The following is a 21,065-nucleotide window of genomic DNA, read 5'->3' as shown; positions in this document are numbered from 1 at the left end:
ACACCACACCCACAGAAATGCCAGATCCGAGCCATGTCTGTGACCCACATCACAGCTCATGGCAACTCTGTATCCTTAACCCACTGAGCAAGGTCAGGGATTGAACCCACAACCTCATGGTTCCTTCTCAGATTCGTTTCCGCTGTGCCATAATGGGAACTCCTCATAACTTAATCTCAAGTTTAACATTCTGTTATCACTTGTATCTGCATATGATAAAAACTAAATACCCAACCACCTTAAACTGTCAATGGCATTTTGTTTTGTTTCTTTCACATTCTCTCTGACAAAAGTAAACTTAAAATCTACTCATCAAGTTTTGCCCATGTCCCAAATTTCCCATCAGTGAGTTTGACACTATTTAAATTCAAAACATCGGAGGTACCATTGTGGCACAGTGGAAATGAATCTGACTAGGGACCATCAGGTTGCAGGTTCAATCCCTGTTGCTCAGTGGGTTGGAGATCTGGCGTTGCCGTGAGCTGTGGTATAGGTCGCAGACGCGGCTTGGATCCTGTGTTGCTGTGGCTGTGGTGTAGGCTGGCAGCAGTAGCTCAGATTCAACCCCTAACCTGTTAACTTCCATATGCTGCACATGCAGCCCTAAAAAGCAAAAAAAAAAAGGGGGGGGATAATCTAAACAGTAATTCAGTTTTCCTAGAATAATGGGGCAAGTACAAGAAATTAGAATAAAACTTGTTGGACAAGATAGCTTCAGTCTGGCACATGTTTAAAAATCATAACACTTGTTTAAGGTCTTTTCATCTCTCATTTGCTTTTTGCAACTTTGAGGGGTCCTAGTTAGGCATCTTTTATTGCCAGTCTACACCTGGGGAAACTAAGGCTTACAGTTGACTTGCCCTAGGCGAGACAGTAAACTGTGACAGAGTTCGTCTAGAATCCAGATGTTCTGACTGTTGTCCAGTACGTATCAGATACCATCAGGAAGGGGATCTTACATTTATTGTAGTCCTTGGAAAACTTCACTCAGGCTCTTGCACAGTTCATTAGAAGCAGAACAGAAAGTATAGTGTGAGGAAAACTTGTGAGATGTGTCATTCTCTTTCCTACAGCTGAGAAGGTAACTGAGCTCAGAAAGGTCCAAGAGAGGACGAAATTTTTAAGGGGTTGAGGTCAGTTTTTTGTTTTATTTCAGGCCACTCTGTGGTATATGGAGTTCCTGGGCCAGGGATCAGATCTGAGCCACAGTTGTGACTTATGCCATACCAGTGGCAATGCCGATCCTTAACCCACTGTTCTGGGTTGGGGATCGAACCTGTGTCCCGATGCTCCAGAGACATTGCCAGTCCTGTTGCACCATAGTGGAAACTCCTGGGGTCAGTTTTATATGTGAATAGCCTAAAAAGCTTGGAACTCTTTAGTCAGAAAAGGCAGTCTTAGCATACGTATGTGTAAGCAAAATCTGTGAAGCATTGAAACACTGGTTTAATAAAAACACAGATGTATTCACCTAATCTCAATTTGGATGAACCCCTTAAATGTTGGGGGTTGTCAAAGAACAAAAAGGAAATAAGAATTTGAATAAGGGGTATAGACATAGCATCCTTATTCACGTTGTATGGCTTCAAAGCACATTTTGTAAGGTTTTTAATAAATTCATGGGTGTTACAATGGTAAATGTGTTAACTAACTAGGATGCTTCCATGGCTGTTATAACTATCATGATCTTCCATGCAAGTGTCTCTTGCTGCCACCGTTGAAGCAGAGGACTGGTGAAATCCAGGCTGTCATTTCTTAACTCATATTTCCATGAATCAAACTAAAGCAAACACACACACACACACGCACACGCACACACGCGCATGCCCTTTTTTTCCCTCTGCCTTGTTGAATCGACTATTTTTTTTTTTCTAATACCACTAAATCTTTTATCAAGATAATTTGTGGGTCGGCTTTTATAATCTCTTTTTCTGCTAACCTCCTAGCTTTCCGTGACTACAGTCTTTATGCTTGTGGTTCTCTGGTAATTTTTCATGTTGTTCGTGTCAGCCACAGAGTCCTTCAGTGAGGTTTTCATTGAAGAGTCAAACACTGCCTTTTATTGCTATCTTGATAGTGTAGTGCCAGCTACTCACTTTCTACCTATTGGCTCTCCTTTTACAGGCCCCCTTTTTTTTCTTGGTCCCACCTTCCTCCTTCCTCTCTTTCGCACTTCTGGGTCTTGTTCAAGGTTCCTTGAATCTTTGCATCAACTTCATTTTTGTTTACCATGCTTTTCTCTTTTTATTTCCTTAAATCAGGGTTTTCAAACTTGTCTGAATATTATAAACACTTGGGGTAGATTTAAAAAATACAAATCCTATTTAAAAAATACAAAACCCTCAGAGACTCTGTTGTAGTTGGTCATGGTGTCAAGAACCCCACAGGCCATTCTGATGGGTGTCAAGGGCCGAGAACCAAGGTGTGACTCACCTCCTCAGACCTCACTGCTCAAAGTGTGGTTCGTGTACCAGCAGTGTTAGCATCACCTGAAAGCTCGTTAGAAATGCAGAGTCTGGAGTTCCCGTCGTGGTGCAGTGGTTAACGAATCCGACTAGGAACCATGAGGTTGCGGGTTCGGTCCCTGCCCTTGCTCAGTGGGTTAACGATCCGGCGTTGCTGTGAGCTGTGGTGTAGGTTGCAGACGCGGCTTGGATCTCGCGTTGCTGTGGCTCTGGCGTAGGCCGGTGGCTACAGCTCCGATTCAACCCCTAGCCTGGGAACCTCCATATGCCGCAGGAGCGGCCCAAGAAATGGCAAAAAGACCAAAAAAAAATGCAGAGTCTCAGCCCCACTCCAGATCTGCTGACTCAGAATCTTGGTTTTAACAAGGTCTCAGGTGAATGGTATGCACACCAGAATGTGAGAAACCCTGCTTTGAAACCTTTACTGACTCCCTTCATCTGTTTTCTAACCTGTTGCCATAGTCAGCCTTTCCTTTTAGAAACTGTGCTTGTTCTGGCTCTTGAATTTCCTTTCCGATCTCAGCTTTTGATTTGAAAATTGAGATTTTAGCATGTATGTTCTTTGGTATGATTCATATTAATGTTGCCAAGGTGTATTGAATTCCCAGTCTGTAAGACCCTGTGTCCAAGCAGGTGTCCTTGGAGTGCTCAGCAGGTAGCTTTTCTCTTTCTGATGGTAAGGCTGTGGTCTTTCCTTGCCCTTCACTGGCCTGCTTCCCCAGCCTGTGGCTTTGACTGTTTTTTCCTTTCTGACCCTTGACGGAGAGCTATTGGGCATCAGAGGCTTCTGCAAGAACGTTCACTTCCCCTTGGTTCTGACTTCCCTTTTGAACAAGATAGTTTGTCAAGACAGCTCTGCATGTGATAAAGGCTGGCGTGGCGAGAGGAGGAGCTACTTGGCAGCTGAACTCACCCCCGAGAGCGGGAAGCATTTTTCCTGGAGGACAGGATATAGTTGTTTAGGTCAGACTTTTTTTTTTTTTTTTTTTTCCCCTTACAGGACGTAAGAGAGAGAGAAACAAGTAGAAACTTTGACCCAAATTGTTTATAAATTCTGAGCTCCCACTCTTCATCATATTCTGTTCGTGAGCACATCCTAACATCACTTGCTCACCTTCAAACTTCAGTTTTACTCTTTCTCAGTGCAAGGGCCCCTCCCTCATTGCTTTGTTTTGTCTCTAGGGCTTACCTCATGGCCCAGCTGGGTCAGTGCAAAAGTGGGTTAGATGTGGCAAGGCTGCTGGCTCTGTTCTGAAGTCCTTGACCCCTGGCAGAATGGTGCCAGTGAGAGCCTTTCTGAGATGAACACAATTCTGAGATGGTTCACATGTAAACCTCAGTGATATGAAGCAACTGAGATCTTCTTGACTTTGAGGGAGTGACTGTGGTTGGAGAAGAAGCAGTGTATCAGGTTATTTTAAAAATGAATATTAACCAGAATTTTGGGGGGCAGAGAGCTTGCCACCATTCTTCACTCTGACCCCCCTTAGGGCAGGTGATCTTGCTGCTGAAATAATTTCCTACTTTTCCTGCTATTCTTCCCAAGCTCTCTGGAGAATTTTATGAGGGGGTATTTACAACTCTCTTTTCTGTGGCAAATTATTATAGGAATCCCTGTTATTCTTCTGTGTCTGGATTGTCACCTATTAAATTGGCACACTGGGTCTCAGTGCTCTCTATCAGTGAAGCCGTAAAACTCCATTGAGCAAATAGTAATTTATCAAGTTGGCTTGAACAGTGAGATTTGAGGGAATGCTGGGTAGCTCCTATATTGAAAGCATGAAGGTGACTGAGAGCATGGGGAGTCCTGGGAGGGGCGAGGGGGCCTTTCTCAGCCCACCTGCTTAAAGAGCTTAGCTTTTCAGCCTTTTCCCTCTTATCTTACAGACCAGTTCCTCTCCTCACTCAGCGGTGTCCAGGCAGGTGCGAATCAAAGCTTCCCAGTCGGCAGGAGATATAAATACCATCTACCAGCCTCCCGAGCCCAGAAGCAGGCACCTCTCTGTCAGTGAGTATTTCACTCCCTTTTCCCTCTCATCTAATTTAATCTGCCCATGTTTTTTTACATGTTATTTAAAAATATAAATTAATTGGAATTCCTTCTGTGTTGCAGCAAGATCAGCAGTGTCCCTGCAGCGTTGGGACACAGGTTCAATCCCTGGCCTGGTACAGTGGATTAAGGATCCAGCATTGCTGTGGCTGTGACATAGGTCGCAGCTGTAGCTCAGATCTGATCCCTGGGCAGGGAACTCCATATGCTGTGGAGCGGCCAAAAAAGAAAAAAAATATATATTAATTTAAAAAAAAAAAATCATCAAACATTATTGACTGCTACTCTGTTCAAAATAATCTTCCATGTCTTTCTTTGGGAGGAAAAAAGTAGAGAAATGACTGGGATGAATCCTGACCCTTCAGAAACTTGCACTATAATGATGTGATGGCGTAACCAAATTCCTTTTCAATAGCCCTAAAAAAGTGTTCTCCTCGTGCATCTACTTGAAGGCCTCCAGAGGTGGTGTACTCTCATTTTTTTTACAGTTTTTTCCCCAAAGGACTAGGGGCTTGTGGAGTTAGGAGTCAGGCCCCAAGTTTGAGTTTTGACATCAAACCTCTTGGTTGTGATTCCTGAGGAGTCCTTATGCTTCCAGGAAGATGTAGACCAACGAAACTCCTGGAGAGTTGAGCTAAGTTGTCTGGGAAGGACAGACGTCTGTTAAAATGGTGTATATAGTTGTCTCACTAGGAAGAAAACTTTGTAGCTGCTGCCAGGCCTCCACAGGAAAAGACTCTAAATCAGGTCTGTATATTATACTAGGCAATGCAGTGTTGCTTTGGATTCCTCTTCCACAGTCTGAAGAGAAAGTTTATTTCTTGAATTGTGGCATTGGTATCAAGAGGGAAATCTGGGAGTTCCTGTTATGGCTCAGCGGTAGCAAACCCGTTTCCATGAGGATATGGGTTTGATCCCTGGCCTCACTCAGTGGGTTAAGGATCTGGCATTGCTGTGAGCTATGGTATAGGTCGCAGACGAGGCTCAGATCTAGCGTGGCTGTGGCCGTGATTTAGGCAGCAGCTGTAGCTCCAGTTGGACCCCTACCCTGCGACCTTCCATATGCTGCAGGTGTGGCCCTAAAAAGCACAAAAAGAAAAGAAATGAAAAAAAGGGGGGAGTCTGGCCTTTTCACCGTTTGCATTGAGGTTGCTGCCCTAATGTTGTGCAGACCTCTGCAGCTGTCCATACATGTTCTATTCATACAGGTAGAATTGCATCAACCTGAACTGCCCTCTGGAAATCTTGAGCTGAGCTTGGGGAGGTCTGAGTAAGAGCTTGTCTGTCACTGAGCTTGTCTGCTCCTGAGGGAGCAGCAGAAGGAATGTGTTGCTGAGGCACTGACTTTGCCTCACTGAGTAATTTCTGGACCCCTAGCAAGCACTAGTAGTAAATATGCCAAGCCGAAGGTCTGTGTATGTGTTTTTTATTTCTCTAACATTGCGGATGATTGATGCTATGTTTTCAGTAAGCTGGTTGAGGAGAGAGCCAGTACCCTAGCGGGGAGATCTTATCCAGAGCATCTCTGGTCCTGGAATCCAGGTGCCCTGAAGCCTGGGAATCTCTGCTAGTTTGGCCTCTGTTCCAGAGCCCTTGTAGAGAGTGACACACTGGAAGGGGGCAGCATTGCTCATTTGTGGAGTAAGCAGTGGGGACTGATTTGGAGCAGTGATTGGGCCTCTTGCTCCTAAGCAAGTGCCTGTGACTTATGTATGAGACAGGGGCTAAGTGCTGGACCATCACTGTAGGGATCACATGTGGAATTTCCTTGTCTGAGAGTGCCGAGGAATAAGATTTCTACAAACGAGTTCCTGTTTATCTAGAAGATGGGCAGCACAGCCTCCCAGCACACATCAGTTCTGGGTTCCTTCATTCAGCAAGCATCATGTACACCAGCCTTTGGGTGGAGACCCATGAAAGGCCGAGGGTGGTGTGGGAGCACAGCGGAGGCGGTAATCAACTCTGCCCGGGACTTTGGAGGACACCTTTCATGAAAGAGAGGGAACATCAGAGCTAACATGTGAAGGAAGATTTACTGACTGTAGAGACAGATGCTCTAGGCATGGAGCAGAGCATCTACCAGGCATGATCACAGAAGAAGGTACTGGGTTCTGAGAAACCCAAGTGGTTTAGAGGGGTGGACTTGCTGAGAAAAGCAGGCATAACCTGTCAGCTTTCCTATAAAGCCGTAAAATGGCAGGGATTATTTCTAACTGGAATGACCTGGGAAATGCATTCTGGGGAGGAGCTGTGTGAGCTGGATTTTTAGAGATTATGAAGGATTTCCCTAGACAGGGATGAAGGAGAGAGGGCATTTCAGTGGTTTGCTGAATCTTCATTGTCCTTCAGATTGGCTGATGTGTTTGAAGGAGAAGTAGAGAAGGCTGAGGAAGGATGCCTGCCTTGACTGAGGAGCCTTGACTGCATATCAGCTTCTTCTTCTTGAGAAGTCGCTGGGAACGGTGACCCCTTGTGCCCATCTGTGTTATAATGCTCATCCCATTATCTCATTATCATGTCCCTCATCCTATCAAACTGTGCTTTTATTCATTCATTCATTTATTCATTCAAGAAATAATTACCAAAGTACCTGCTGTGTGCCAGCATCATGGGAAACAAAAAGACACAGCTCCTGTCCCTGTGGCTCTTGTACACCTGTGGCAAGTCAGACCTTACTTGTCATGATGTGATTCATGTATAATTATAGACAGGGACCAAAAGGTGTGTGGTGCTGTGAGCAGGTGTAACAGAAGGATTTGACCTGATTTCGGGGCCAGGGCATAGTAGCAGTAACTCAAAGGGGATGCAGGGAGGAGAGTTCCAGGCAGGAGAGCAATGCATAAGGAGGCCCAATGGCAAGAGGGACCGTGATGCCTTAAGAAACAGAAGGAAGTGTTGAAGCCTGGAGAGCTGAGAAAGGGGGAAGGAGGCTGAGGAAGGAGGCAGAGCTTTGTGGACCATGATGAAAGGTTTGATCTTTATGTTGAAAGCAGTGAAATTCCACTTCAGGGTTTTTGAGTGAAGAGGACTGGGTGGCATGACATATTTAGATTTGTATTTTGAAAAGATTGCTCTGGTATATAGTATGGAGTGTGGAGAGCAGATTGGAGGGGGGCGTGCAGGCATGGATCCAAGGGAACCATATTAGCTAATGCGGTGATCCAGATGAAAGAAGACAAAAGCTTGGACTAGGCTAGTAGTGACAGTGGTGGAGAGAGGAAGGATCAGATGGATATGAGACATGCAACAGGTAAAACCGGTAGAACATGGCATTGTGGAGGTGGTGTGGTCTGGGAACTTGGAGGGTCCCTGAGATACTTTTAGGGGGTCTGCAAGGTCAAATAATAATAATGAGACATGATTTGGCTTTTTACTCATTTTCTCACAAGTATACAGTGGAATTTTCCAGAGGTTACCTGCCTAAGGTAATATCATTGCCCTGTGGCTAATGGAATGTGTGCTTGTGTATTGTGTTTTAAAATTTTTGACCCTTAATTTCTAATACAGTGAATGTCAATTAATATAACCCCCATAAACAAAAGCTTTTCGATGTCTTCAATTTTTTTTTTTTTTTGTCTTTTGTCTTTTTTTGTTGTTGTTGTTGCTATTTCTTGGGCCGTTCCCACAGCATATGGAGTTTCCCAGGCTAGGGGTTGAATCGGAGCTGTAGCCACTGGCCTACGCTAGAGCCACAGCAACGCGGGATCCGAGCCACGTCTGCAACCTACACCACAGCTCACGGCAACGCCGGATCGTTAACCCACTGAGCAAGGGCAGGGACCGAACCCGCAACCTCATGGTTCCTAGTCGGATTCGTTAACCACTGCGCCACGACGGGAACTCCACGATGTCTTCAAATTTAGAAGTGAAAAAGGGCTCTAAGATCAAAGGTTTAAGAACCTTATTGTATTTGAATTTTCAGGTGTTGAGAGACAAGGACATGTTACTGGCTTATGGCACTGCCTTTCACCAAGACAGGGACGCTAAAAGAGAGCCTGGCTTTGGGCCCTGAAAAGGGCAGAGTTAAAGTTTGAGGTTGAATTGGAGATTCTTTGAGACAGTCAAAAGGAAATGGCAAATGGGTAGCTAAATATATAGATTTCCAGCATAGCGGGGAGAAAACTAGAAGTAGAGGAAGAGATTGGAAGTTGTCAAGTTGAAGCCATGGGCCTAGATGAGAGTTTATAAGCAGACTGCAGAGTGAGAAGGCCTCGGACTGAGCCTTAGGAACCTAGACAGTGGTCAGTAGAGAAAGGTGAGCCTGTAGGTCATTCAGTTTCCAGTGCAACATTTTCAATAATGAGGAAATTCAAGGTAGCCCAACCCAATCTTAGCTCTATTTATTTGAGGTTCATCCTTATTTATTTATTTATTTTTTTGTCTTTTTGCATTTTTCTAGGGCCGCTCCCATGGCATATGGAGGTTCCCAGGCTAGGGGTCTAATCGGAGCTGTAGCTGCCGGCCTACACCAGAGCCACAGCAATGCAGGATCCGAGCCACATCTGCAACCTACACCACAGCTCATGGCAACGCCGGATCCTTAACCCACTGAGCAAGGCCAGGGACGGAACCTGCAACTTCATGGTTCCTAATTGGATTCGGTAACCATTGTGCCACGATGGGAACTCCATCCTTATTTTGAATTGAAATTCTGCCTTCTCTCTAGTGCTGCTCTCTTGAGCAACATAGGTAACACAGATAACATCTTTCATATGACAGTTTTTCAAATATTTGAAACCAGCCATCATGTTTACCTTTTGTTTTTTCCATCATAATATGCATACCTTGAATTCCAGTTTTTTTAAAGCCAGTTAGTCTGCTAAAAAAAAAAGAAAGAAAGAAAGAAAGAAAGAAAGAAATAAAACCTACTAGGTAATGTGTTAACCCAAATCCAGATAAGGCAAATAGAATTTCCCTGTGTGAAGGTACCCTTTCATGGGTCTTTGCCTAAAAAAATTCTATCCACCTTTGAAGCCAACCAAGCTCAGGCACCATTTCTTCCATCATATGTTGGGTGGCACCCTTAAGCCATGTAGCCAAGCCTCAACTGAAGGACTGCTCCCTGCTGCCTCTGATTCCCATTTGGTCTAGTACCTCTGTTCTTACTCCATCTTGCTCCTCGTCCTGCCACTGCATCCCACAGTGGAGCAAGCCAGATTGCAGCCCCTAAGGAAGGGTAGCTGATGAGTAGAGGCAATCACTTCTTTCAAGGAGTTTGGCCATGAAAGGGGAAAAAAAAAAAAAAAAAAAAAAAAAAAGAGGTGGGCTAAGCAGCGTAAGAGAGTGGCAGAAATAAGGTCAGGATATTTTTAGGCTAGAGATCTGAGCATGTATCTGAAGGGAGGCACAAAGACAGTTGAAAAGGAGTTGGAAAATGGTGAAGAGGAGACCGTAGGGGAGCAGGAGCTGGGGACAAACTGGGGAGTCCAAGCAGAGGGCTTATACTGCCTTGACAGGGAGGAGGGGAGCCCGTTTCCTCTGAGAAGAGAGGAAGAAAAACTCGGGTAAAGGGGGAAAAAAGGCTGAGGTGACTTACAGCGATACCTGGGCAATAATGAGTTATCTGTACACAGTGCAGACCTCCAGTCCTGGTGCAGATTTTTAAGACTGGAAACCAAAACTGCAGAGGTAGTGACCACATATACAGAAACAAAATGGTCAGCTTCCTTCATTTCCATGAGTGAGTTTTTTTTTTTTTTTTCTCTCTTTGCTAAAAATTCTTTTGTGATATTAGATGAGACCAGAAATGTTCAGTGGTGGTAGCAACTTCAAAATAAAATGGGAGTTTTGAACGTTGAAACACAGGATGTTCTTAGAGTCTTAAGGATAAAAATATTGAGAAGTTCTGTTCTGCACAGCCAGGTCCAGTGTGAGCACACTGGGAAATATCAGTTAAGATTTTCCATTGAAGAAGAAAAAAAGATATGATTCCTCCCCTCATTTCATCTGCCCCCGAAGAGAGAGCAGAGTTTAGAGCAAAAAGTTGGTAGCCAAAAAAAGCTATCTCTTTGTACTTGCAATGACCTGCACATTAACACTGACCCAAAGCCCTAGAACTCCCTGTGGAGGCAGCTTCCTGACTGCATCAGCTTCCTGACAGGAGTCTCCTGTGAGGAGGGCTAGACTGACTGAGAGTCTGTCTTTCAGCATTGAGTCAGAGAACAGAGCAAAAGAGTCAGCCATATCTGAGGGTGAGAGTTTTGCTCCAACTCTGCTCCTCTGGATTAAGGAGGCTAGCAGTGAGCTAGCAGGCCCTAGGAGGAATTCAGACAGCTGGCCCCTTAAACCCCTGCATAGAGAGCCTTCATGGGAAGCTGTGGGCCACTCTGAACATGGGATTACTACTCTACTCTTTCACTTTAGCTGGTGCTAAGAAGGGGCCCTTTGGCCTGATGAAATTAGAACAAGATCAGGCTGGAAGGCCAGGGAAGGGTAGCCCAGAGACTTGCCATCTCTCTTGCCTGCCTTCCAAGACCCAGGATGAGCTGTGTCTTGGATAGCACTGTTTGTGAGACACTCTGACTCACTGCCGTCCCTGCTGGTAAACACGTGAGCATCAGTGAGTCTCATAGTTCAGTATCCTGTTCTGTTCAGGTCCCTGTCTCACTTGTTCTCAGCTACTGTTGTGTGTCTCATTGGCCCCTAATTCTGAAATGAAGATAAAAACAAAACTGAAAATGCTCTGAGTAGTTCTGCCAACTCCTGGTTTTTCCATTCGCTTCCTCTGATAGCCATTGGTTTGGGGAGACTTCCCTTTCCTGCCCCAAGCTGTGGGCCTGTGCACAATAGCCCCTGGCCCATTGCCCATCAGATAAGAAGGCTGGCTCTCTGCAGGCAGCAATGTGTATTGGAAAAAGTGAAAGTCTCTGGCTGGAAATAAAAGCTCAGAAAACCTTTGCTATTTTCCCTCAGCCCCTCCTGGGTCTGTAATGCTGGTCTCATGTGGGCTAGTCCCATCCCACCTGCAAAACCAGGGGAGAGTTCAGTGGCAGCTGGTGAAGAGGGAATGGATGTCATGGGGCCATGGTTGTTTTATCCTAGGGACGTCTCACCCTAGACACTCTGAGTAAGGGTGTCAGATTGAGAGTAATTCAGCCAGTCCGGGGATAGTTTGGACCAATGTCTGAGATTTCATCAGTCAGAATTTTTCTTTCTCTGTGATCAGTTTTTCACAAGAGACATTTTTTTATTTGTTCTAGGTCAAATAATGTAATACCTTTCATTCCAGAATGTATTGGTCAGTATCCAGTTGCACAGAATAGAATCCATGCTAACTGGTTTGAGGAAGAAGGCATTTAGTGCACATTCTGAAAATCGCAGAGAGTGAGAAACAGACTCTAAGTCTAAAGACATAATACAGGAGTTCCCGTTGTGGTGCAGTGGTTAACGAACTCGACTAGGAACCATGAGGTTGCAGGTTCGGTCCCTGCCCTTGCTCAGTGGGTTAAGGACCCGGCGTTGCCATGAGCTGTAGTGAAGGCTGCAGACACGGCTCGGATCCTGCATTGCTGTGGCTCTGGCATGGGCCGGTGGCTACAGCTCTGATTCGACCTCTAGCCTGGGAATCTCCATATGCCTCGGAAGCGGCCCTAGAAAAGGCAAAAAGACAAAAATAAATAAATAAAGACAGACATGATACAGAGCTCCTCCTCCTTCTGTAATCAGGTGGCTGCCAGATCCAGAAGCACAGAATTTCTCCGTTCATCTACACACCACTTACACAGGGATGCCTGCACCTATGTCTTGACATCAGGTCAACAGAAACCAAGTGTGGTGCAGCACACCTGGTGCTGCAGCAGAAAAGCCAGGGCTTCTGGGACTGTGCCCAGAAACAGCAGGAAGCCATCTAAATCTCACCCAAGTGCATCTGACTGGCTGAACCTAAAAGAGGTCTTAGGAATAATAGCTTTTAGGAGTTCTCATTGTGGCTTAGCGGTAATGAACCCAACTAGTATCTGTGAGGACATAGGTTCGATCCCTGAATTTGCTCAGTGCCTTAAAGATCCAGTGTTGCCTTGAGCTGCGGGTAGGTTGCAAACCTGGCTCAGATCCCGAGTTGCTGTGGTTGTGGTATAGGCTGGTGGCTACAGCTCCGATTTGACCCCTAGCCTGGGGACTTCCATATGCCTTGGGTGCAGCCCTAAAAAGATTAGAAAAAGAAAGAAAAGAAAAAAGAAATAATAACTTTTAGCCGATTAACTTCTGAAGTACAGGAAGGAACACTGCAAGGATAGAATGGATCTTGAGTCTAACCTGTTTTATCTGCCACATAGAATAAAGGAAACAAGTGGAATTCTACTGAGGTTTATAAGGTAGATAGTTCTCCCCATTTTTGCAAGTGAACTGAGAGTTTAATTCGTTTAGCTTATGAGACAGAGCCTGATTTGAACCTTTGTTCATCTAATTTTCTTTTTTCTTTTTCTTTTTTTTTTTTTTGTTTTTTTTTTTGCCTTTTCTAAGGCTGCTCCCACGGCATATGGAGATTCCCAGGCTAGGGGTCTAATTGGAGCTGTAGCCACCGGCCTATGCCAGAGCCACAGCAACGCAGGATCCAAGCCGTGTTTGCAACCTTCACTACAGCTCATGGCAACGCCGGTCCTTAACCCACTGAGCAAGGGCAGGGACCCAACCCGCAACCTCATGGTTCCTAGTCGGATTTGTTAACCACTGCGCCACGATGGGAACTCCCTCATCTAATTTTCAAGCTTAGACTTTTCTCACTTTTCCTTGCTCACCTCATTAGGTTACTTCTGCTGGTGACAAATGTTGTCAGCATAGAGATTGGATTTCCATAGAACTTTTGGGCTACTAGAATGTTATCCAAAGCCAGAAGTGGGAAGCAGGCAATAGGCTAATATTTGTAAGCCAGGTGTTAAGTAGTGCTCTGTGCTTTGAAACATGGTAGGGATTAGGAAAACCATCTTTTTTTTTTTTTTTTTTCATGTTTGCAGTGGAAATGGCCAGCTGCATGGATCTTTGATATGTGTTTGTTCCTCAGAAAAATGGAGTAGCTTTCTTATTCTTGTTCTAGATTTCCCCTTACCTCCATCTTGTCATTGTCTATCAGATGGCATCTTGCACCCCTGAGCTCCAACTCACAACTCTGAATTTGAGCTGCATGAAGCATGGCCCTATGTTTCCCTTGTGCTGTCAAGAAATCACCATATTAAATATGAAATAGTTTGTGTGTATATATATATATATATGTATATGTACGTATAACTGACTCACTTTGCTGTACAGTAGAAATCAAACAACACTGTAAATCAACTCTACTTCAATAAAATAAAAATAAAGTAGAAATCCCCAGTTTAGCCTCCCTCCTGCTCCTTGCAGAAAGGCTGTCACATCTCCCCATGAGTGGGATTCCCCCCTCGTCTGTTTAGATTGCTTTTGTGGAATGCATGGCTTGGCCAGTTTAGGGCCAAGTTTTGCTTTCCACCTCTGTGTTGAATAGCATGCCTGCCCTTTTTGTAAATAAATTGTGGTATTTGTACTGGGTGTCACAAAGCCTGTTTTCTCTATGCAGCACCACCATTAAGTCCCTCTATGACTTTGGGCTTTGGCTTCCCTTCTGCTCACTGTGGATGATAATAATGCGCCTCCACCGCAGGGGCTTTGCGAGGATGAAAGGCAAGGTAACAGAGTGTAGAAAAGAAAAAAAAATTGCCATGGCTGATTTTATTACTCTTGATAGTTCATGGCACAGTATCCCTAAATTTACATCCTGAGTGGTGTCAGTTTCTGCCAGGGATAGAAAACTCGGACAAATACTGATGTACAGCACAGGCAACTATATACGACCACTTGTGACAGAACAAGTCGGAAGATAATAAGAGAAAAAGAATTTATATATATATGTGTGACTGAGTCACTTTGCTGTATAATAGAAATTGACAGAATATTGCAAATCAGCTATAATGAATCAAAAACTAAAAATAAAAGGAATAAACTCTCAAAAAAAAAAAAAGGAAAATAAAACTTGGACAGACTCTTTCCTCCATGGGCTGTTTGAGATCATTTGAAAGGCATGGTTGAAAGAAAGGAAAGGTACCTCTTTTTCTTGGAATTGGCAACCTCCACCCTGTGAGTGAGGTATTGAGACTGGAAATATAGCCTGATTCTCTATGCTTGCCTACAGAGCAGTTTTATTTCTGGCCTCTGCTCTGGAGTCAAGTCAGGAAGCCAGGCTACCAAGAGCCTCAGGTTAGCCTTCCCACCCAAGACACCTATCGCGTTGGTGGTTCTAGGAGAGAGTCTACATTGATGCCTCCACAAGAAACTGGAAGTGCTCTTGGTGGCAGATTCATCAAAACATCTTCACTACAAAACCAAATGAACCATATATTCTGAGTAACTAACTTCATGTAGGAGAATGAAGGAGTCAGTTTTTTGAAGGATATTGAAAATAATAATTTAAACTCTTTTGGGAGTTTCCTGGTGGCCTAGTGGTCAAAGGAAAGGATCTGGCATTGTCACTGCTGTGGCATGTATTTGATCCCTGGCCTGGGGATCATACCGCAGGCATGGGGGCGGGGCTCTCTTTAAAAGAGCAACTCTACCCACCATTCTTTGACTTTTAAGTATTTTTTTCTTCCTTCTTGGGGTCCTTGGATTAGGAAGAGGAGCCACCTGGCTCAGGAAGATTCCTCTAGCCTCAACACTTGTTAGGCCTGCCCTCTCCAGGATGTTCAAGGAGCCAAACCAGCTTTCTCCCAGCTTCTGCAGCAGACACTTGGTCTGAGCTGATTCCATTTCTGCTCCTGTCAGGCTGCAGGTCCTGAGCTCTGCAGTCAAAGGTTTTGTTTCTATATTTTAGGCTCCCAGAACCCTGGCCGAAGCTCGCCTCCCCCAGGTTACGTGCCTGAGCGGCAGCAGCGCATTGCCAGGCAGGGGTCCTACACCAGCATCAACAGTGAGGGGGAGTTCATCCCAGAGACCAGCGAGCAGTGCGTGAGTATAGTACGGGACTGGGGTGTGTCTTGGGGTGCACAGACCAAGGTTATAATGAGGGGGTTCTCAGTGGGCATGGTGTGGAGGTGAGGAACTCGAGTCCCATCTAGATCTTTTGTAAACCAGACCTTCCAAATATGGATTATTCCTTTTTAGGGGCCAGATAGCAACTCCTTCCAAAGACAGGATTTAAGCTATCCTACCTAGCCTCCTTGGTGTTGGATATGCATTTGACCTTTTTCCTCCTCTGTGGTCCTCTCACTGGTTTCCCTACAGATCACCCCTGTGCTGTTTCTGTACTTCTTTACAACCATTTCAGCAGAGTTTTGGGTGGTTTTTGTTTGTTTTTTCAGAGCTGTACCTGCAGCATATGGAAATTCCTGGCCTAGGGGTTGAATTGGAACTGCAGCTACTGGCCTATACCACAGCCACAGCAACACCAGATCTCAGCCGCCTTCTGCAACCTACACAGCATCTCACAGCAACGCCAGATGCTTGACCTACTGAGTGAGGCCAGGGATCGAACCTGCATCCTCATGGATACTACTTGGGTTCTTAACCTGCTGAGCCACAACAGGAACTGCTCAGCAGAGTTTTAGCATTTGACCAGTGCTAAACTGGCAGATCTTGTTTTTCAACAACCAGATTTTAGTTTTGCTATTTCTTGATGAAAGGTAGGGAATATACCAATCGAAAGTAGGACTGGTTACTTTGGGTGAACTTTTATGATAGTAGACAGCTGTACTATCTATTGCTCTGTGAAATAACCGCAAACTTAACAGCTTAAAACAGCAGACATTTATTACTTTACAATTTTCTTGGGTCCAGAATCCAGGCATGACTTAGCTGGGTCCTCTACTCAGGGTTACACAAGGCTACAATCAGGTGTCAGCCAGGCTGCCTTTCCTTCTGCAGGTTGGGGTTCCTCTCCAAAGTCACATTGTTGTTGGCAGAACTCCATTTCTTGTGGTTGTGGCACTGTGTTCCCTGTTTTTCTTTCTGGCTATCAGCCAGGGGCCACTCTGCAGTTCCTTGCCATGTGGCTCTCTCACAACATGGCAGCTTCTGCAAGGTCGATAGAGGAATCTCCACTCCAGTCTGTAATGATGGAGTCTCAGATAATGTAACATAATCATGGGAATGAATAGCCCATCCTCTTTGCCTTATTAACTAGAAGCAAATTACAAGTTCTGCCTACACTCAAGGGGAGGGGATTATACAAGGCCATGACTCATTAGGGTGGGGGTCATCTTAGGGTGTGTCCACCTTGATGGCTTACCCATGTTAATGGCTAGCTTTTTTTAACTTGTGGCTCACTTGATGAAAATAGCACTTTGGCTTAGTGAACTCAGCAAGGTTGAGATTTCTGGCTTCATTCTAGAGTTTTTTTCAGTGAGCTTGCTTTGATTGAAAAGAAAAAGTTCTGCAGTTCCCGTCGTGGCGCAGTGGTTAACGAATCCGACTAAGAACCATGAGGTTGTGCGTTCGATCCCTGCCCTTGCTCAGTGGGTTAAGGATCTGGTGTTGCCGTGAGTTGTGGTGTGGGTCGCAGATGTGGCTCGGATCCCAAGTTGCTGTGGCTCTAATGTAGGTTGGTGGCTGCAGCTCCGATTAGACCCCTAGCCTGGGAACCTCCAGCAGCCCAAGAAACGGCAAAAAGACAAAAAATGAAAATAAACAAAAAAAATGAAAAAGTTCTGTCTTATACACTTTTGGGATTTGATCTTAAAGGGGAAAATTTCTTAAGAGTAAAAGCATCCAATAGAAGGGCACCCTCACATGGGGGATTTTAACCAAAAACATTGATTCTTGTAGCTTTTCTTTTTCCTAAAATTGAATCTTACAGCTTTTCTTTCCCCTCAGTTGCTAATCTCTGCACAGTGTTGTTCAAACTATATAGGCTGCAAGAAGCATTTTTGCACTGCTGCTTGTCTCCTCTATAGCCCTGCCTTACAGATAAATGTATGTTTCAAACATTGACCTGGAGTGCTTTTAGCTGCAGATTCTCTTCTGGAGTATCTTACCATGCTTTCCATTTTCTCTAACCAGAGCACTTCTGGACATCAGCTGTACTAGGGGTGACTTGGGTGTAAAACTTCAGAGATTGCTAATGAGTTTGATTGCCTTTGCTTTCTGTCCCTCCCCATGGCCCTACATCCTGGCCCTTTTACTTTTTAGCTTTACCTGCCTGGGCCTAGAAGGCATGGGAGTGTTAGACTTCTGGTGAGGACGGACTTTTAATAAAAGGCCATGGGGGATGGCAGCTGGGTCCTTTCCCAGTGCCTGCCTGTTTAGCTAAAGAGAATTGCTGCTGGTAATGGGCCCTTCAAGATGAATCCACTTAATAGAGACCGAAACAACATAATAGGTAGTGAAAGAATATCCAACTAAGACGTTATTGAAAAGCAAAACTAAGATAAGTTTATTTTTTTTCTTTAATCAGATTTGGGTAATAGTTGCATCTGTATACTAATTTTTAAAATGAACAAAGTGGAGTTTCCTTGTGGCACAGCAAGTAGGGATTCTGGCATTGAGACTGCAGTGGCTTAGGTTGCTGCTATGGTGCAGGTTCAATCCCTGGCCTGGGAACACAGCCAAAAAAATACAGTAAAGCATGAGTCAGCTTTTTTTTTTTTTTTTTTTTTGTCTTTTCTAGGACTGCTCTCGCGGCATATGGAGGTTCCCAAGCTAGGGGTCCAATCGGACCTGTAGCCACCGGCCTATACCAGAGCCACAGCAACATGGGATCTGAGCCGCGTCTGCGACCTACACCACAGCTCACAGCAACGCCGGATCCTTAACCCATGGAGCAAGGCCAGGGATCGAACCTGCAACCTCATGGTTCCTAGTCGGATTCGTTAACCACTGTGCCATGATGAGAACTCCCACATTCATTTTTTTGGCTTAATTGTTCTAACAAAAATTTTGCTAGCACAGTATAATTTTCTTCACTTCCCCTTTGACTTCTGCAGCATTGTCATAAAGAGGGTCTTTCTGCCCCCTCTCCCGCTTTTTTCAGCTGCCCTTCAGCATGAAGCTCCTGGGCCAGGGATCAGGTCTGAGCCTCAGCTGTAACCTATGCTGCAACTGCAGCAATGCCGGATCCTCTAACCCACTGTACTGGGCTGGGGATAGAACCTGCCTCAGAGACACCACTAATTCCATTGCACCACAGCGGGAACCCCAAAGAAGGTCTTTTTTTACAAGAAGGATCCTTCCTAAAAACACTCCTCACGGGGTTCGTTGTGTTTTCCAAAGGCCTCTCTCTTGAATCTTTGGTGTTCTTCCTCCTTCATCACACCTGTCATGTTGTTGTTATACTTGTGCATTCTCTCTTCTTCTGTTACCTGGTCTAACTTTGCCACATGTGCACTTTATGGATTGGGAGCAATTCTTTTTCCATGTTGGTTTTATCCACTTGAGGAAATCCTATATCCTTAATAAGACTTTAGTGATTTTACTTTACAATTAATTTGCCTTGGTTGGCAGTTTTGTTTTTTTTTAAATCATATATGACAATATGTGAGTGAAATTGTGGGTGAGATGGACTCCAGCATTAAAGAGGAAGAGAAATTTTGAGTTGGAAACCAATTCTATGAAAGTTGTTCATGAATTTTCATAGTTCTGATATTTTGCTTCCCTATGTACATGTTTAACTTTGGATCTCAGGTAATGAATGCTCTGATAGTGAATACCTCTCGTGGGCAGAATGAAGGGGAGAGTAGTTGGAGAAAAAGCTAATCTGGAGGCTTTTTGTACTGTGTTTGACCAGGGGCCAGAAAACTAATTTATGTGGATATCCATTGACTCTGCATGGGAACCAAGGACTGGGAAATTTTTGTTCTGTATCAGCTGTGCACTAACGGGTTTCATGATTTCGGACAGTTCTCCTAACCTTTTTGGACCTGCATTGGCTTATCTGTAAATTGAGGGCAATACTTGTCTTTGTAAATTATAAATTATGGAGTATAAACAGAAGCATTATGGTCCCACCCAAATGCACTGGAAACCTCCTCAGGGTAGTACCGTCTCCAGCACCAGGTTCCAGCATTCACAAGCCAAGAAAATGCCAACAAGAGAAGAAGCATCTCTGCTTTGCTCTCCTGGCAGAGCTCCTTGGGATGCCAGCCAGGCATTTTTCTCCCTCTCGGAAACTTGCCTCTCAAACTGTGGGGGAGAATGGTACTTTCCTAACCATTCTTCCCACTGCCCAGGCAGAGAAAGGGTACTTTCATATTTTGGAAAAAAAGGACATTTGCTGGCCTTGGCTGGGGATTGGGGCTGGGGTATTATTGTATGACTTGCCTTGCAGATGCTGGATCCCCTGAGCAGTGCTGAAAATTCCTTGTCGGGAAGCTGCCAATCCTTGGACAGGTCGGCAGACAGGTATGGAACTGTGGCTGGTTCTAGGGTTAGTGCGTAGGCATTTTTTGAACTGGCGAGTTGAGGAAATAGAGTTAGCCAGTGTGTGTCTCTGAATAGACACTGGTCTGCAGGCCCATGGTTAAAATGTCATGCTTGGAGTTCCCTGGTGGCTCAGTGGGTTAGGGATCTGCCATTGCCACTGCTTTGGCTCTGGTTACTGCTGTGGCACAGGTTCGATCCCTCATCCAGGAACTTCCACATGCTGCATGCATGGCCAAAGAAAAAGGCAGTACTTGGATTAAGAAGGGACCAAGGCAGGTTACCCTAGAGGTTGGTTTCCTCTGCCTTAAGAATGAAAGAATGAATGAATGAATAAAATGTCATGCTTCTGGGAACGAAACCTTTTGCTGGGATTCTTCACCCTTTCCTTAACTGTCCAAACACCAGGAGAAGGTTATGTTTGTATAATTAGATGAACGTAATAGCAGGTCAGAATAGCAGCTCATATGCTCTATTAAATGCTTGCTTTTTTGTTCCAAGCGCTTTATATATTTTGGCTTCCCACATCATACATGCTGCTCTTATACCCTTGACCTTATTGCTGAGATCTGGACTGAGAAGCAATGGACTTTCAGTGTTTTGGGGACAAAATTGAATTATTACCTGCGGATTTACTTTCTTTTTTTTTTTTTTTTTTTTCTTTCTCCAAGTGTTTCTGGTAGAATAAGAAACTGGGATATAAAAACCAGAAAACAAAATATCCAGACTGCCTAGCTTATCACACTGCCTGCTTGGTGTATAATCTTGTTCTTATGCTTTGAGAGGAAACAAGTGCTGTCCTTTACAAACCACATAGTTCGGCAGAGCTGCTTTGCCCCTCAGTAGGGGTGTTTGGAGGTGGCTTTGGCAGTGGTCCAGCCAGTCTCTCTCCTTGACCTTGTTATGTCCAGGAGCACATTTGACCATGTCTGGCCAGGCTTAGGGCTATGATAGAGCCTATGGGCCAGTCTGGGCTCTTTTCTTTTCTTTGGGTAACTGATTAATTGCTCATGTGGGTACTCAGGTTGTAACCATGGCCAGATCTGTACTGTGTCTCTCCTAACAGACCTGTGTGCTGCTAGCGTGGTCTCCCCTCTAGATGTCATAGTCACAGTCACGTCTAATATGTAACCTTGTTTTGGGCTTGCTTTCCAGCCAGGAAAGCGAGAAGGCACAGGTAAAAGTGCCAAAGT

At 44.8% G+C, this 21,065-nt stretch overlaps 1 protein-coding gene across 4 annotated transcripts in view; it reads left to right on the top strand.

The window, feature by feature from the left end:
* The window catches only part of MAP3K3 (mitogen-activated protein kinase kinase kinase 3), a 69,662-nt gene that overhangs the window by 39,093 nt on the left and 9,504 nt on the right, over positions 1 to 21,065 (top strand). For all 4 annotated transcript variants that reach the window (XM_084984026.1, XM_003482965.5, XM_084984027.1 and 1 more), the window contains 3 exons: positions 4,353 to 4,473; positions 15,335 to 15,468; positions 19,781 to 19,854. In XM_084984026.1, coding sequence (XP_084840152.1) covers positions 4,353 to 4,473; positions 15,335 to 15,468; positions 19,781 to 19,854 — 329 coding nt within the window. The remainder of the gene's footprint in view (positions 1 to 4,352; positions 4,474 to 15,334; positions 15,469 to 19,780; positions 19,855 to 21,065) is intronic.

Source organism: Sus scrofa, chromosome 12, assembly GCF_054392235.1.
Source record: "Sus scrofa isolate SSC_HxYL_T2T_F1_AM1 chromosome 12, Sscrofa_HxYL_maternal_Yorkshire_Landrace_v2.0, whole genome shotgun sequence".
NCBI classification, from domain to species: Eukaryota; Metazoa; Chordata; class Mammalia; order Artiodactyla; family Suidae; genus Sus; species Sus scrofa.
The sequence above is the reverse complement of the archived record's forward strand: the minus strand, read 5'-3'. Positions and strand labels throughout refer to the sequence as shown.